Source organism: Meles meles, chromosome 6 (genome assembly GCF_922984935.1).
Source record: "Meles meles chromosome 6, mMelMel3.1 paternal haplotype, whole genome shotgun sequence".
NCBI classification, from domain to species: domain Eukaryota; kingdom Metazoa; phylum Chordata; class Mammalia; order Carnivora; family Mustelidae; genus Meles; species Meles meles.
Window position 1 is genome coordinate 136,370,467 of NC_060071.1, and position 19,082 is coordinate 136,389,548.

The following is a 19,082-nucleotide window of genomic DNA, read 5'->3' on the forward strand; positions in this document are numbered from 1 at the left end:
CTCTCCGTAATAACCAAAAGCTTAAATGATCATCACTATTAGACTAGATAAACAGATTGTGGTACATTCACAAAACAAAATACTGTAGAGAAATGGGAATGAACAAGCTGAAGCTACACACACCAGGGATGAATCTCACAATAACATAATGTCAAGTGAAAGATGCCAGACTCAAAAAGAGTGCACACAGTAGGATTCCATTTACATAAACTTCAAAAATAGGCAAAACTAATCTATGATATAAAAAGTCAGTCTAGTGGTTATCTTTGGGGTGAAAGAAAATGGGAAGGGGCATGAGGATACTACTCAGACACTAGTAATCTTTATGTCTTGATCTTAGTAGTGATAACACGAGTGTGTTTACTTTGTGAAAATTCACTAAGCTATACACTCAGGATTGTGCATATCTCTGTATGTTACCCTTTAATAAATAAATTTTATGACTGAAAAATTAAGGGTTCTGGGAAACCAACATCCACTGACCTAACAGTTTTAGAGCAGTGGTAGTCTTCTAGAATACCTGATGAATCAAATGACAGACATACATACACACAACTTCAAAACAGCTGCCCCAGATGGTCCAGTATGAAATTTACACATGATGCAGTTCTATCCCTGGACTTCTTGGAAACCTTCACAGTTTTTAGAAAGCAGCCTAAATCTGGATTTTGCAAAAACTCAAAGTAATTTACATTACTTTATTTTGATAGTGTGTTATTGGTAAGTTAGTTATCTGTGTTCTCCATTTTTGTTTCTCTACGCAGCTTTCACAGGTTTCCTTGACAGTGTGGATTATTCCTACCTCAGTCTCTTTCATTCACTTAACAGCTTCCCACTGATTTTTATTTTTTTTTAACCTAGGTCCACAGGAGGAAAAAGAACCATGCCTAGGCAATAGTCAAATTAAACATGATATGAGCAAAGTGAGCAAAAGAACTAGAAGGATAAGAGAAATGGAAATGACAAAAGCTAGATTGGGGAAAGGTTTTAAAAACAAGGTAGATAATGCAAGTGAAAAAGCTGGAGAGGAATATCTAAAAGCAATATAATCAACATTTATTAAGATTGCAGCAGACCAGAAAGTTGGCCCAAACCTAACTAGATGAAATGTAAAATAAAGTCTTAGAAAAAGAGAAAAACAAAACAAAAACAACTATACAAGTTCGGGATGAGAGAGATTTGCCCTAGTAATGGCTAATGTGAAAAAGACCAGGGAAGCCAAACTGATGTTTTATTCAGCTACACAAGTACGTTATTTATAACAAAGCTGGTAACAGGCTCTATGGTTCCCTGCATCTGAAGTAAGTGTTCATTCTGAAGGAGAGACTGACAAATCCAAAGCCCTTCGCGAGACAAGGAGCAATGTAGCAGGAGGATGCCAGACCCAATGTTAGTGTGAAAAGAAAAGAAGAATCTGAGTTTCTGCGATGGCAGAGAAGAGCAGGTAAGGCCCGATGGGGGAGACACGAGGGCGGTGTTTAAAGAACCGCAGGGACATGCTATAGATGGGGATAGGATAATTATGTGTTGTACCATAGAGCCAGATCTAGAATCAACAGGCAGAAGTGACAGCAACACATTTAGGCAACACAAATAAACTTTCCAGAAAACTGTCAATACCTTATATGCTGGTTTTCCTTATCACAGTGCCAATGATTAAGAAGAGGCCATCAACTACTTGTCACAGGAAGTAAAATGAACTCAAAAGTAGATCGGGGCACCTGGGTGGTACAGTTGGTTGAGTGTTTGACTCTTGGTTTCAGCTCAGGTTATGATCTCAGGGTCGTGAGGCTGAGCCCCACATTGGACTCCACGCTCAGTACAGAGTCTGCTTGGGACACTCTCTCCCTCTCCTTCTATACATACCCCCACACCACTGGCACAGGCTCATTCTCTCTCCCTCAAAAAAAAAAACAAACCTTAAAAAAAGGGGGGGGATCAGAAGGCCTTGGATTCTAATTCCATCTCAATCATTTACTAGCAACGTTATCTGGGGCAATCTATTTAGAATCTCTCCAAATCTTAGCTTCCCTTATATGTTTACTTCATGAGATCACAGAGAAATATTAAGATAATATGTACAAGACTCAGGATGACAACCTAAAATGCAACACAAATATCAATTGCTATAGACGGGATATTGTGCTAGCTAATTGCTAAGATCTGCCTAGAAGTGAATTATTAACTGTACCTTAAGGTAAGAAAAAAACTTAAAATAGGTCCTAAATTTACAACAAGATTTGGTGGGCAAAAGACAGAAAACATTAATATGATAGGGAAAAAAGGGAGCAGGAAATCTCTGTTTCTTAAGGTGTTAAGAATAATGTACTTTTCTGACAGCAAATTCATCACCAGATCCAAAAGGCAATGCTTAATCTAAGAGATAAGTGGGAATTCTAATAAAAAACTTACACATACCAAGTAAATCAAGATACAGAATGTACTTGTGTAATCACTAACAGTATGAATATCACTGAATCATGGCATTAAACACAGCACTAACCCCTAACTAGTGGTTTTACTCTGGGAGCACCCTGGACTCTGCTCCCACTGGGTGTGGACTCAGCCTCTACTCTCCCAGTTACATGATGCTGAGCAAGTTACTCAAACCTCTCAGGCTCAGTCTCTAAAGGGTAAATACAGGGTATGAGCCTGCCTCGTTCACAGGTTGCTGAGAAGACTCTACGAGGTAACATAATGTACGTAAAGCCTCTGGCAAGGCTTCTGGCACCCAGAGGAATTCATGTTAATTATGTGTTACCACAGAGGCAGATCTAGAATCAACAGGTAGAGGTTACAGCAACACATTTAGGTTCAATGCAAGAAATAAGTTTTCTAGAGAACTGTCAACACCTTATTCGATGGTGGAGGTTTGTGCCATGTTGTTTTAAGAGTTATAAATTTGGGAAACAAATAAAAGATATATTTTGTTTCCGAAAGTCAAAATTCAGGTTAAATTAAAATAATATAGATAAATAAATAGATAAAATCTTTAAAAAAAAATATAGATAACACTGACACTGAGATGGAAAACTAACCAATGTACTGACGAGTAGAAAAAGTTTACAAGACTAAATGCTCAGTATGATCCCATTTTGATGACATATATATTTTTAATTATTATCTCTAGATTGTGGAATTAGGTGAATTTCACTTTTTAGAATTTTTTTTGTATTATCTAAATTTAGTATAAGGAGTACGTATTTCTATCACAATTTCCAATTGGAAAAAAATGTGATTGGTAAGGTTTCTCTACAGGAAAATTAACATTTAGGTCAACCTGCAGGGGGGGAATATACTTTTACAAACTTGAAAAAACGAATTTAACACCTTTTAAAAAGCAAAGCAAAAACAGACAAAAAACAAAAGCAAAAAAACTTAAGACTATTAGTAAATTTCTCTGTGTGCTTTTCTAAATAAAAATGTGGTTCAGACAAAAGGAAAACATCTCCCAAATTGGGGGAGATATACAGGAAATAAGCTCCATGGGGGCAGGGATTTTGTCTGCTCTGTTATACTCTTTGCTATAAGCACAGAGCAGGAATAAATATTTGCTGAACAAATGGATTAAAGTCCTATTTACTCTTATACTAAATTTTGTTGCCTATTTCATTAGAATATTGGCTTATTCATCTTTATCGCCAACAGCAGGCATATTCTCTAACAAAGAGAAGTTACCAATTCAGTTAATTGTGAAATTAAGGGAAAAAAAAACAAAAAAGATAAACTTAATAAATACTACTTCTGAAGCTAAAAAGTCAGCAAGATGTGCTCGCTTTGGCAGCACATATACTAAAAAAAAAAAAAAGTCAGCAAGAAATTGAGAAGCATTACCCTAAAACAGGACATTCATTCTGGACTATGATCTCTACATGTAGGATAAAAGCAGTGACATAAAAGAAATGGGAGCATGTTACTACTTCTAGATTTTATTATGTCGCATCTAAGAAGTGAACAGTACTAACATTATTAACTGTAAACCAGGAATGTATATAAAAGTACAAAAATATAAAAATCGTATAAATAAAGTTTTTTATACCATCAAGGCCTACTCAGCCTAAATCAACAAAAAAGCCAAACCAAACCAACCAACCAAACAAAGGCAGACCTACCTTGGGCCTCTTGGGCCTTCCAAGTAACTGCTTCTAGGAGGATCTGGAAGCAGTCCACCTGACCTCACTGGCATGTCCTTGACTCCAGTGATTGGCTGAGATGGAGCAGCTGAAGACTCCCCAAGTCCTTGCTCAGATGAGAATGAACTATATGGCAGAGTAGACTTGCTCAGAGGAGCTTTAGAATTCATTTGTTCTGATGGGCTAACAGCTGATTGCAATGGAGGGTGGTAGGCTGAGGGCGGGCCTGAACCAAAAGACACAGGAGTGGGAAGCAGTGCTGGTCTAGGTTTCTCTGGAACCTGTGAACTCTGAGAAGTGGAGGCTGGCGGGACTGGGGCTGATCCTAACTGAGGAGGCATCCCTTGCGGAACCCCCGGGGGAGGTAATCCTGGAGGAGGTGTGGCTAAAGACAACGGTGGGAGGGGCAGGACAGGTGGAGGTGCCGTTGAGGAGAGGGACGGCGGGGGAAGAACGGGCGGTGGCCCTGCAGAGGAGAGGGAAGGCGGGGGAAGAACTGGCGGTGGCCCTGCAGAAGAGAGAGATGGAGGCATCCCGGGTGGGGGCACAGAGGTTGGTAGAGAAGGTGGCATCACAGGTGGGGGCATGCCAGGCGGTGGCACTGAAGCAGGCAGGGCAGGGGGCATCACTGGTGGTGGCAATGATGGAGGCAATACCGGAGGGGGCATTGTCGGTAGAGGTGGAGGCATCTGAGAATATGGAACGAAAGGAGGTGGCATTGACATGTTCCCCATATACTGGTTCTTCATGTTCTGAAAGGAATTGACTTTCTCCTGGAGATAGGTCTGAGTCGCTTTCATATGTCCCTGCCATGTTTTCCACTGCTTCTCATACTCCTGAAGCTGATCTTTATGAGGATAAGAATGGAGCTGCTCCTCCCACAGCTGAAACTCCCGCTCCCATTCTTGGTAGAGATGTTGAAACTGTTGCTGCTGCATCTCATAATGCCGCAGCTGCACGTCTACAGACATGGTCTACGAACAAAGGGTGACAATTATTTCAAGACATTCATAAGAGAACTGACCCTAAAGTTAAAATACTAACGAATCAAGGACATCTATAGTCCTAAGAAATTAAAACGCTAAAGACTCTGGGAGACTAGTAAGGATAAACTTGTTACATCTCCTTAATGACGATCATTCTTTCTTCCTTTGACTCATTTCTCTGAGTTATCATAGAGCTGGAGAAACCAACTAAACGCTAAAGCAAATACCTATCTCAGTAATAACTGTTTTCAAGTTTTTCGGACTACCATGGATCACTTTAAGAATTTAAAAAATGATCTATTACTATAGACAGACAGACACAAGTTTGTGTCTTCCAGATATAAAAAGAGCAATTATCTTTTGTGGTATATTCCCTTAGGTTCTGTGGTGATTGCTATGATCTTTTTGGTGGATTTTTGCTTGTCTGTCACGGAAGTGATTTGTAGGCAACTTGAAACTACATGATAAGAATCTCTGTTTCTTAAAATCCTTAGCAACTGTCCTTTAACACCTGCCTGGGTTGACATGACCAGAAGTCTGCACTACACCTGCCCCATCCCAAGGGCATTTCCATAGAGCTGTACTTCCCAAATCCCTGGTGATGTGACAGGTAACTACTTGGAAGCCCCGTGGAAAGATCAAATTTAATTTCTCTCCTTCACATTTAGCTCTCTTTCAGGAATAACAACTCCTCCATGACTTGGGGCAACTTCCCACGTGCGAGCTGAGGAGGCACTTGCCTGCATATGTGGCGGCTGCTGGATAATCTGCTGGTACTGCTGGAGGATCTGCTGTAACTGAGTGTGCTTCTGCATTATTCCCTGATACTGGAAGCCAACTCGATGCTGCTGGTGCTGCTGCCAGTGCGCGGCTGCGGCCTGCAGCTGTTTTAACCTAGCGTCCTCTTCCGGGTCTTCAGACTAAAAGATAAAAGAGAGAATACACTTTTATGTTAAGTAACAAAACAGCAACCAAATTAACAAAAGACCCAAATATTTTATTAAGTATTGTATTACAAAGTCCAGAATCTCTACAACTCTGGCTGACCGAGAAAAGTTATTTTGTGTTTAGATAAAATCCCTGGCTCTGCTTACACCATGGCTCATGAGTACTTATATAAAGGACTTTATGAATCCCATAGTCTTCACTGAAATAATCATCTCACTGTTCCTGAACAGGGCAACCATTTCCCCAAAACAGTCGCTTTATAGCTATGTCCTTTGGACTCTATGAGAAAACTTTGGGGCGCCTGGGTGGCTCAGTAGGTTAAAGCCTCTGCCTTGGGCTCGGGTCATGATCCCAGGGTCCTGGGATCAAGCCCTGCATCAGGCTCTCTGCTCAGTGGGGAGCCTGCGCGCCGCCCCCCCCCCCACAGCCTGCTTCTCTGCCTACTTGTGATCTCTGCCAAATAAAAAAAAGAGAGAGAGAGAGAGACCTTCTTCTTTTTCACGTTAGCCACTTTCAACTAAGAGATTACAATGTCATCATTATGGCTCAATAAATTTCCACACAGGCTCTTGGGAGAACAAATACCTTCAGACCAAAGTGAGAACTTTCCGTGTGTCAGCTGGTATGTTCAGTGACAAGGATGATCACACTGAATGCTTTAACAGCTCTGTAAGATAGCCACTGTTTGAATATACCCATTTTGCAGATGAGGAAACTGCAGCACGAAATAGCTAATCGACTTGTGCAGAGTCCCCACCATCAGCAAGGGGCAGTGCCTCCCCTGCCGCCAGGGCAGCTGAACAACAGACGCGGCAGCTCCTAACCGCTGCCCTGCGCTGCCACTGTGATAGCTCCCGGGTGTCCCTTTAGCGCTTAGCCTCAGTTCAGAAGACTGTCTAATTCTTCACTCACTTCAACCATCAGAAAAATGCCTTCTCTAAACCCGATCAGGCATTTATCCAATTTTCCCATATTGGAATTTTACATGTTTTAAAAAAAAACACACAGAAAAACATATATCCATTTGACAAAGGTATATACAAAAGAATCAGAAAAAAGCTAAACAATTTCTTAAACAGCAAATAATTAGTTTTATGGTTACCTGGGGTTCCTCAGGTGGGAGAGGAGGCGGTACCTCCTCATTAGGTGGTGGCAATGGGGGCTCCTCGGACGAAGAGGGTTCTGGTACTTGACTGGTGGCAGGTACTGTAACTTCTTCTTTTACTGGCTCAGGGGCATCCTTTGCTATGACGGGACCTTTTTTGTGTCCTGGCAAATGCACTTTTGTCCTCTGCTGCAAACTAAGCAGGTGCTGCCGATACCAATACTGCTGCTGTTCCTACAACAGAGGGCATTTTTAAGAATTTTAGTTGAAAATCCTATATATTTGCAACTTGGTGTTGACAGAGACCTGCATTTGTATTTGTGGTCACATGTCTGTATGTGAGAAAAGGCAAAGCTGGACTGAGAAAGGCAAATAAGTAAACACGATCTTTCAATTCCTCCCCCAAGTATATACATTTAAGTTAAACCATATATATTAATTCAACATACTTCTCTACTCTTTTAACACACACATACTTTTGGAAGTGAGAGCAGTCTTTTTGATAAATGCTCAGAGGAAATCCTTTCAGTATTCACAGCTGCTTGTTTTTAACCTGCCGTTGGCTGGTGTGGATTTATCCAAGGAGTCTTATAATTAATGAACACAACCAAATAGTTCTGTCTCTTCTTTGCCTTCTCTCTCCTCCAGTGCTCTTCCCTCTTTTGAACACCTGCTGTATGCCAGCTATATACACATAAATGAGAATATACTGTGTTTTAGAATACTATTTATTTTAAGTCACAGCTTTGTCCTCCAAATTATACTGTAATTTAACTTTCTGGAAGCTTGTTTTGTGCGTCCGCTTGAAAAACGTTACAACAATAACAAGTCTAATGCAGAAATAATTAGAAAAGACAGCTGATCCTCATTATTCATGGATTCTATATTTGCAAATATGCCTACTTGCTAAAGTTTATTTCTAACTCCAAAATCAATACTCGGGAAACTCTGGCTGTCATTTGTGGACATGCGTAATAGAGCACTGGAAATTCTGAGTTGCCAGACTTGCACATTTCCTGCTATGGCAGAACAAGGCCATGCTCTGCCTTTTTGTTTAGCTCTCATACTGTAAATAAGTGTCCTTTTCATGGTCTATTTAGGACCACATTTTTCAGATTTCTGTGATTTTTGTTGGTGACTTTGCTGTTTAAAATGACTGCAAGCATAGTGTGGTGTGCTGTCTGGTGTTCCTAAGTGCAAGGAAGCTGTGACGTGCTTCACACAGAAAACCTGTGTGTTAGATAAATTTCATTCAGACATGTGTTATGCTGTTGGCTGTGAGTTCAATGTTAATGAATCAACAAAGTATATTAAATAAGGTGTCATTAAACAGGAACACATGTAAAACAAGGTTATGTATTAACTGGTTAGATGAAAATGAGACCAAACCAAAGGCTCACAGGAACCTAACCCTGTATTTCCCCCTGGGAGCAATGGTTTAGTATTCACTAATTCAATTTTCTTGGCAACTTTATGGAACAAATATACCTCAAAATAAGGAGAACAGACTGTACAAATAAGCAATAACTAATTAATTAAAACCAGTAAAAAAAAATCTCCCCACTCCGACCTAACTACAGGATCTTCATTTTCCCAGTTATTTATTATATAATTCCCTATGGTTACAAGGTTGCATACAGAAAAGAGTTGTCATAACACTAAAATATTCATTCACACATGTACTACCCTTTATACTTCCATAATTAACAACAGCATGTATTTCTACTACAATTATAAGGATGTAGGATTTTATGAAAGTGATGCTGGAGAACTTTGGAACCCATTACTGACAGCTGAGGATCTAGCAGAAGTCCTGTCAGTTAACAACCAAAACATTTTTTATAATAGGAATTGCAAAAGAGAATATGAATCTCAAAGTCTGAAAACAGCCCCTAGGAAAACTGATAAATCTCTATTTTCTTTTTCAATATATCCAAAACCAAAATAAAAGATGACATATAATGCTGCCATATAACTGTGTTGGTATTATAACTAAAAGTTATAGTACAGAAACCAAATCAACACTATTCTTTGTTCATTCTAAGACTCAGCTATCCCTTGTGATTTTGGGCTTTGTTTTTTAAGATTGTGTCCCAAATCAAATTTTTTACTTTTTACATAAACTTTGGGTACTTGTGTTGAGTGGATTCGTTTTGTTTAGATTCACTGGGATTCACTATCTTTGGATAACCAGGATTTTCTATATTGCTAATATTTTATTGTACATCCTATCCAGTTTCCCACATGGAAGCAAAATGGATAAAAAATATACAATATATACTCTTTTCTCACTGAACATAATGTTTTATTATCTGTTTTTTCACTCACAGAATGTAATTTTCTTGGGAGAGAGCTGTCTCATGCTTTTCTTATATCCTACCTGGTACTTAAGCATAGTGCTAGAGCACAGGAGAATGTCAGGTTATTGATCAACTGAAGACTTCCTTTCCACTCATTTCTATGACCTGAAACTTGCTTCAAACTATTGAAAGGAATAAATTCCATCTCACTACCTACATCTTGAAGTCTGGGTCATGAATGAGCTGTTATGTTTTTAATTACCATGTACATAATCATCAGCTCCAGAAATATAATTACTTTTCCTATTGAACATTAAAAAAAAAAAACCAGCACACACTGACCATGACAGCTGACAATAATGTACCATTAAAACATTTTCAATGTCTTCCACTATTTTATGAAAATAGCAACAGGCTTATCTTTCAGCTTAAAAAAATTAATAAACTCAGTCTCTTTCAAGTAGAAGTCAAAAGTTTCCCTTGTTTTTAGTTGCTTTGAAAGCATCACTAAAAGATACAAAGATGCAAACCATCTTTCATAAACCAGAAGCCAATGGCTACAGACATGGAAGACTGTACAGATCTAGATTCTTGATCAATTTGTATGCACCCACCTAACTGTCAATGCTTCCCATCTTTGTCTAAGACCTAGTCTAAGGTTAAGAACCTTATTAGGGGCTCGAGTACTTGTTGATTTGCTGACAGTAGCACTGTAGGTCAATTTCTATCTCATATGAACCCAAGAAGCAGAGTAACTAGATCTAATTCAGTACTAGGACCAGGCTTCGGCACACTTTTAAAGCTCTACAGATGAGCATCATTCAGACGTGTCCTCAGTGACCCCAAGAGAAAAGTGATTTATCTCTATTTTAGAAAGGAATAAAACCTGCTTGGACTTAGTAATGAAGCCAAAGCCAAACTAGTAGCCACTTTTTCTGACTGTCCCGTCATATCAGACAACTCAGTCTTACATGGGATGCTAGTTCATAGATAGAGGAAAATCACTGCATACGTCATATTCAAAAAGAGACTGAATGAAGAGAGTTCAAAAGGATGAAAGAATTATTTGTCACAAATATCATTATCAAAAAGATGCTAATTTATTCAGCAAGCATTTACTAAACACTTGCTACCAGTACAGTAATGAACTAGGTACTAAATGATTATCCAAGCAGGGAAATATAAAGCAGAGAATGTGTGAGGTGGGGCAGGAAGGGAAGAGACAGAGAGGGAGAGAGAAAGAGAGAGAGAGAGAGATGTTTTAGAGATCAATTTCAGAAGGTTGCCTTTCCTATCCACATTATTATCAATGCCTGTAACACTAAATGTACTATGTCCTACATCCTAAAGCAAGGGGTGGGGAGAAATCTGGCAAAAATAATGGTTTTCCATTTTTTAGTCTTATTTAAAACATATTTATTTTTAATACTTTTGAGGTTCACATTCCACTCCAGGAATTAAGGTCACCAGATAATCTTAGTCCCATCTAAAAAAAATTAGAACTAAAAAAGAAAGCTCCTTTACTTCACCTCTTCCTCCAGTTCCTGCCCTCATTCTCTCTCTCTCTCCTTCAGTCAAACTTCTTGAAAGAGTTGTCTATACTCACCATCCCCATTTCCTCACCTTCCATCACTCCTCAAATCAATGCAATATGGCTTCAGTCACTATGAAACTGCTCCTGCCAAGGTCAACAATAATCTACATGTCAGTAAATGCAAAAGATAACTCACAGTCTTTATCTTGCTTGGCCTCTCAGTGGTAGAGACACAGCTGACCACTCCCTCTTCCTAGAAACAGTCTTTTTTGTACTTCTGTGGGACTGCACTGTCCTGACTTTCCACCTACCCGTTTGGTCCTTCTTCTGTTGGTTTCCCTGGATACCGAGATTCTGTGGGACTAGGCTCAATGGCCTTTAAACTCTATCCTTACTCTACACACACTCCTCAGGAGACCTCATCTATTTCTGTGCCCCAAATTCCATTTTTATGCTGATGACTCACAACTCTTTCATGTCTCCGAGATCTCACTTCTAGACTCCAGACCTGTACCTAACTTTCAATTGAACATCTTCACTGGAATCATGTGGCTCACGGACCTCAAACTCAGTAGGTCTAAAACTACACTCGCCCTTTCACATCATTCCCAGACCTCCTCTTCCAGGTTTTCCTATTTTATTAGTAAATGGGACCACCATCTACCTTCCAGTCGACTCCAGAAACTCAGGAATCCCCCTTGACACCTCCCTCTCCACTACTACTCAAACTCCAATTAGATTCTAGTGCACAAATACTTCTCCAGTCTTTCCACTTCTCTCCATCTCCACTATGACCATCCAAGTCCAAGCCACTATTATCTCTTGCTGGATTATTTTATTAAGCATTGTCTCTAAATCACCCTTGCCCTTCTCAGTTTCACTCTCCAGACAGCAAACACAATGAGCTTTCAAAAAGGCCCATCTGTCATACTCGACTATATAAAATCCTTCAGTGGCTTCCTATTGCCTGAAAGTCCTCATAGGCCCTCCCGACCTGGTTTGTGTCTCCCATTCTTACCCTGAGCTTTCAGTAAGCGTTACTTTGAATGCTATCTGGTTAATTCCTACTCATTCTTCAGGTTTCACTTAAATATCACTTCAAAGGGAGGCCTCTTCAATTAGGTTATAGTTCTCAACTATATTCAATCACTGAAAAAATACTTGTTTCTCAAAAAAAAAAAAAAAAAAAACTTGTTTCTCACCTATGACATGCTAGACCCTGAGCAAGACACTGCAAATGTAATGGTGAGCTTAAAACCAGAAAACAAAACAAAACAAAAAACCCTGACCTTTTCCCATTCCTCATGGAACAGTCTAGTGATACAGTGTATTGTATAATCCCACAGCACCTTGTACTCCTCTTAATTACTTATTAAATGTCCTGTTCTTCCCATTGGGACAAGTCATTGAGGGCAAGTGCCATGTCTTACTTTCTTCACTATTTAATCTCTGGTACTAAACTAAGCACAGCACTTGGCACATAATTGCTACTCAGTAAATACATGAATATTAAATAAATGACTGGGGCGCCTGGGTGCCTCAGCCGTCAAGCAGCTGCCTTCAGCTCAGGTCATGATCCCAGAGTCCTGGGATCAAGCCCCGCATCGGGCTCCCTGCTCAGCGGGAAGCCTGCTTTTCCCTCTCCAACTCCCCCTGCTTGTATTCCCTCTCTCACTGTGTCTCTCTGTCAAATAAATAAATAAAATCTTTAAAAAATAAAAAAATAAGTGACTACAAATTCTAATCCAAGTCAACAGCTTAAGTTTTGAGAATAAAAGGATTAATAAAGTCACAAGTTATGAAAAAAAGGCTAGTATGCACTCTACCTAGCCAGTCCCTTAAACACATAGAAAAGTTAATTCTTCAAAAATACACATTCCATTAAATCATCAATGCTTTACCCCGAAAACCAGAAATTAAGTGGAAGAATATTAAGCGCTTATCCTACCTTTCCTATACCAACTGTATTTCCAATTAAATAGTTCTAGTTCATCAAAGTTTTTCTTTACAGAATTCCATATAGTAAATGTAGAAGAAATGGCAGGAAAAAATCACCATGTAATAACTTTCAGAGAAGAACTAATTTACTCAGGCAAAGACTATCAACGGATGAATCACCAGATGGAACATCAGAGGCAAAATTGATGGGACAATGGAGGGACTCGACTGTTAACCCCTGATCAATCTTGGCTCCACTAATAGTGGGACAACCAGGCACTGTGTGTCTCTTCATGGGATGCAAATGAAGTACACAGCACCACCCTGGTTATGAAGTACACTTGCCAAAAGAAACGTGAACTTAAATCTAAGCTTTCAGTTTACCCGAAACGTGAAAGGGAGTGGGAAAGTCAAATGATAAGACACCAAGAGAAAGCAGACAAATCAAGAATGTGGGACATTCTGCAGAACAAGTGAGACAGATTTCTCATCAGGTTCAATGGCATGGGGTAGAAAAAGAGAATAGGAGAGACTAATCTAGATGAGGCGTTCTTAACTGAGGGTGATTTTAACCCCCAGGGGATATTTGGCAATGTCTGGAAACATTTTCGTTTCCCACTGGAGGCTGCTACCAACATCTAGTAGTTACAGGGCAGAGATGCTGCTAAACATCCTACAATGCACAGGACTGCCTTCCATGACAAAGAATGATCCTGCTTCACAATGTCTGTATTGGATCCTGATCTGAATAAACCATTAAAACATGACTGAGTTCACTGGGGAATTTTAACATGGATGATACCACGGAATTTTTTAAAATTAGTGTGATGAGACCATAGGGGAAGTCTGAATGGGTTAGGTATAAGATGATACAAAGAAACTGTTGTTACATTTTATAGGTGTTATAATATATTTACCTAAGGAAAGGTCCATTTAAAAGAAAAAAAAGATTTTATTTATTTGACAGAAAGAGACACAGCAAGAGAGGGAACACAAGCAGAAGGAGTGAGAGAGGGAGAAGAAGGCTTCCCACTGAGCAGGGAGCCCAATGCGGGGCTTGATCCCAGAACCCTGGGATCATGACCTGAGCCAAAGGCAGTCACTTAACAGCTGAGCCACCCAGGCGCTCCAAAAAGGTCCATTTTTTTAAAAAGATGACTAAGAATGTAGAGATGACATGACATGACATCTAAGATTTGCTTTAAAATATTTCAGCAGCAATAAAAAAAGGCACAGGTCAAGTAAACATGATAAAATCTTGACAGTTTTTGAATCTGAATGATGGGTTTAAAGAAGAAACCATACCATTTTCTCTACTTTTGGGTGTGTTTATAATCTTTCGTCATCAAAATTTCTAATGACACATTCCAAAAATAAAATATGAACCAAAGAATAATAAATTTGCAGAAGGGTTCATTGTCAGAGATCAGTACTGGCATGAAGAAAACCTGTGTAATCTAATAAGCCAAAGTATCCTAAGTCTAGAACATGACAACTCTTGTAGCTTATTCAACAAATCTCCATACAGAGCCTACAATTTGCAAGGCACTGTCCTAGGTGCTACAGAGGATAAAAAGATGAGTGAGATGGTCCCTGTCTGCAAGGGACTTAAAATCTGAAAACCAACCAACCAGATGGGTGAGTCAGAGATGGCTTCACAGAGACCCTGATATTTGAGATGCACCTTGAAAATAATACAACTAAGGCAGGGAGAGAGGGCTGAGAAACTTGGGGTGAATTCTAGACAGAGGTAAGAAAACCTGAACAAGCTTACGAGGCCCTTCTTGGTCTGCCCCCTACACTTCTCAAGGCTCATCTTCCACTCTTTTTTTCTGGCTCTCACCAAAGAACTGGAGGCAATGGATACGCAAAGCACTGAAAGAAGTTCAGTACAGACAAGGGTGTAAAGGCAGAAAAGCAAAACCAGCAAACCAATGTTCATGTATTTGTAATAAAGACGGGTCTGATTCCTCCTCCCCTCCCTCCAAAAACAATTCATTTGTCTCTCAAAAGGCCAGAAGAAGTCTAGTAGAGAGGAGGATATGGATGTTGTACTTTGGCATGGACTAACTCCGATAGTGTTTTGACAACAAAAACAATGGGAATTTCAGAATGGGTTGGGAATGGGGACAGAAATTTCTTTTCTATAACAGAGGAATCTGGGGGAAATAACCTGATGGGATGGTGTAAGCCCACAGAATCTCTTATTCTCCTATTTTACTCCAATATCACAAGTGTCTTCTCCTGATGATGTGTCAAGCACAACATCTTGCTTACTTAGAACAACTTGTGTTCTTAATTTCTACTGGCAAACCATTAGAGCACCACATCCCTATCTTTTGGAAATCTTTTATATGTAAATCTCAGCTTGCAGACTAAGACTCTCTTTTCATTAGGGAATCTAAGGTAGATTAGTAATTGCTAGAAGTGTCTATTGTAAGAAATGATTAACAAGTTATTTACTCCACTTTAGTTCTACCTTCTTTCTTAAGGGAGGAATTAATTTGTTACTGCTATCCTGTCCATCTGTGACTGCTCTGTAGCAAGCATCACTTAGAACAGAAGTTTATAGGAATGACTCTCTCATGGAGGAAGAGATATCAGTAACTTTTCTTCACCTTGGCCAAATTCCAAGGCAGTTACTCTGGAGCGAATGGTAACAATGCATTGCAGCAAACTGGTTATGTCTTAAAGCTTTGCTTTAAGTGATGTGGGAAAAGGATGAATGGGTCTATTCCTTAAAATAACCAAGAGACTCCCAAATGGTCAAAGGTGAAGAGACTTCTTATGTATCGCATAACGCACCTATACACCTATTTAGGATGCTCCTGGTAAGAATAAGATTTCCATTCCTCATTTGCTAACATTTGGAATTCACGAAGCTGACAGCTATCAGTGGCCCCTGAATAACTTTTTAAAGAAACTAACTAGTCATAAGGTTTGTATACATTTCAAGTAATAGCCCTTTGGGAAACTTCTTTTTTATGCTGCCTCTCAAATGGAAATTTGAGGTTAAAACACAATTTTAAAAGAAAGTGCTTTGTAAAAGCAACAAAATCTAGGAGGTGGGTCAAAGGGAACCAAAGAATATGTCTGAGAAGTAATTCTTCAGCCACTCCACTACTCTGTGGTGTTCAGAAACATCCTCAAACACTGTTCTTTTAATAATTCACATTTAGCTACTTGAAAAGCAGAGATGTCAGACCTGACTCTTAAGGAATCCTTTGGAGTGTAAATTAGCTATTCATTGTGTTGGAATTAGCCTAAGCACAGGTTAAAGCCCTGAGGCCTGCTCACTTAGGGCCCTCTAGGTGAAAGATGTGGCTCAGGCAGATGTTTTCTTACCTGTGGAGTCATTGTTGAGGGATCTGGCTCTGGGGCAGCTTGCTGTTCAGCACTCTTGTTCTTGGCCCCACTCTCCAAAGGCTCCTGCTGGACAGTTGTCTTATTCCCAGAAGGGGCGGACGGTGGTGGTGGAGCTAGTAGCTGGGATTTAGAATGGCCCTGGGAGGGGCGGGAAGGAGATGCCTGAGAGGAGGGCAAGTAGGACTGGGAATGGCTCAAATAGGATTGCGAGGAGGAGGAAGAGGAAGAATAAGAAGGGGTGGGCGCCAGGTAGGATTGGGAAGGTGGGGACTGAGAAGGGGACGGCTGAGCGGGAGGTAGGTAGGGCTGAGACGAGGCCGGGGGGTAGTACGAGGGTGGCGGCTGAGGGGGGGCCATGTAAGACTGAGAAGGGGGCATATAAGATCCCGGCGGTACAGGGGGAGATTCAGGGGGGGAATCCAGCTCCATGGGAACCAAACCAGGAGACCCATCTCGTTGGTGGTGGAGCATCTGGTGTTTGTACTGCTGCTGCTTCTGATAGCTGAGGGCCGGCCCAGGCGGCGGGGGCATCGGTGGCGGCGGCGGCTGCCAGTCCCCGTAGCCGCCCCCCGGCATCACCGGCGGGGGCGGCAGGGGGGGCGGAGGAAGGTGATGGGGCTGGAGCACGCACTGCATTTGCTTCTGGTGCATCTGCTGCAGCTGCTGGAGCTGCGCCAGGTGCTGCTCGCGGAAGCTCATGAAGCCCGAGGAGGAGGGGGCCGCGGGAGTCGTCGAGCTCGAGTACCCGGGCCCCGGCGAGGCCTCAGGAAGCGCCACCGGCGGTGGCGGCGGCGGGACCGGCGGCGGCGGATAGTGGCTGCTCCCGCCATACCGGCCCCAATTCGGGTACATATCGGAGAAGGCGGCGCAGGGCTCGTCCCGGCGCCGTTACTCGTCGCAACCGACCTCCAGGAGCTGCGGCGGCGACGGCGACAGCCGGAACTCGCGGCGCCTACAGGCCCCGGAGCGTGTAAACGGAGCGCGCCAGTGCGCCGGCGCTACCGAGCTGGGCCCGCGACCGGGAAGGCGGGGACGGCACTGGAACGACTACGCCTGCGCAGTAGCCACAGAGAGGAGAACAAAGGCGAGATAGAGCGACCCTTTGCTTAGTGACTCTCGGTTGCCATCTTCCTTCAGGTTCGGATAATGGACGTGCGAGTAGAATATTCTCATAGAACCAAGGAACCATAGAGTCTCACCGCTGAAAGGGTTGGTAGAGATCCTATCGCTCCAAAGGTTCATTTTTGAATGAAAAAAAAAAGGGGGGGTTCCATTCACAATAGCAACAATCTCAACAACAAAAAAGACATGAAACAAGTAGGAATAACTCTAATAAGAAATATGTAGAATTTATATGAAGAAAACTACAGAACCATACAGAATCATATCTGAGGGGAATAAATTAGACTTGAAATAATGGAGAGGCTGGCCATGATCCTGAATGAAAAGGGAAAAATTGTAGAGATGTCAGTTCTTCTCAAATTAAATGAGTAGAGTTAATCCAATTCTAACAAAAAATCCAGTTGGGAACAAAGCTGTGAAGAATAGAAACATTTTGAAGACAGAATGTAAGACTACACCAATCCCTGCAGGTATATGAAAGATAAGGTCTGCTAAAGGTGAAGAATGGAATTCTTTAGAATAACTCAACGTATAAAAATTCATGTTGAAAAATCTCAATTAAAGCAAAGATAGCAAAAACCAGATTCAAAGATTGTCCGGAGAGGGTGACCTAGAAAATAATCCTATCTGTCAACATAATACTCAACTTTGGCTTGAATGAATCACCGAAAAACAAGACTGATACACACTGAATTCTGGGGAGAGAAAAAAAAAAAACAAACTACCTAACTGATATTAAGTGTGTCAGTGTGTCAGTTGTGAACCACTTAAAGATTTGACCTTCCTTCCATCTTAGCAACCCAGATCTTCACCTCTCTTAGGAGGCTGATGTGAGTGGAAATTGGGGCATCTAAGTATCTTTCAGAAGAGCTTTCATTCTCATAGGAATTTAGCTGAATTTCTCTTAATTTTTGTTGACATATAACATATATACATAAAGTTAAACATCATAAGTGTACAGGTTAGTGAATTTTCACAAACCAATCACACTGGGTAACTAGCACCCTGATCAAGAAACAGAATACTAGGGGCGTCTGGGTGGCTCAGTGGTTTAAGCCGCTGCCTTCGGCTCAGGTCATGATCTCAGGGTCCTGGGATCAAGTCCCACATCAGGCTCTCTGCTCGGCAGGGAGCCTGCTACCTCCTCTCTCTCTCTCTGCCTGCCTCTCTGTCTACTTGTGATCTCTCTCTGTCGAATAAATAAATAAAATATTTTTAAAAAAAGACAGAAAGAAAGAAAAAAAAAGAAACAGAACATTAGGGCCAGGTCAGATGTTTGCCTGCCCTTGTGCCCCTTCTTTTCCCAAAAAGAGAAGAGAGAAAGAAAAGAGAAACAGAACATTGTCCAACTCATAAATCCCACTTACTTGGAATTTTAATATTTTCTATCAAAGTTCTTTTGAAAGATATTAAAAATACATGTAATTTACTATAGTGACAGCCTAAAGGAGAATATGAGATGATTGTCTCATTAGATGAAGAAAAAGTGTATGACAAATTTCAACATCTGGTCACAATTTTTAAAAATTTTAGCAAACCAGAAATAAAAGGGAACATCTTAATCTTACAGAGTATTTGTTTTTAAAAACTACAGCAAACATCACACTGAATTGTGAAAAGTTGAAAGTTTTCCCACTGGGATCAACAACA

The 19,082-nt window shown here is 40.8% G+C and overlaps 1 protein-coding gene across 2 annotated transcripts in view; it reads right to left on the reverse strand.

The window, feature by feature from the left end:
- YLPM1 (YLP motif containing 1) overlaps positions 1–17,311 on the reverse strand; it is an 80,347-nt gene extending 63,036 nt beyond the window's left edge. For both annotated transcript variants that reach the window (XR_006818659.1, XM_046008038.1), the window contains exons 1-4: positions 16,290–17,311; positions 7,170–7,406; positions 5,860–6,039; positions 4,113–5,107 (exon numbers count right to left, since the gene is read on the reverse strand). Coding sequence is in view for 1 of the 2 variants with exons in the window: in XM_046008038.1 (XP_045863994.1) it covers positions 4,113–5,107; positions 5,860–6,039; positions 7,170–7,406; positions 16,290–17,162 (2,285 nt within the window). In the remaining variant the exon portion in view is untranslated. The remainder of the gene's footprint in view (positions 1–4,112; positions 5,108–5,859; positions 6,040–7,169; positions 7,407–16,289) is intronic.
- Between the last annotated feature and the right edge of the window lie 1,771 nt (positions 17,312–19,082).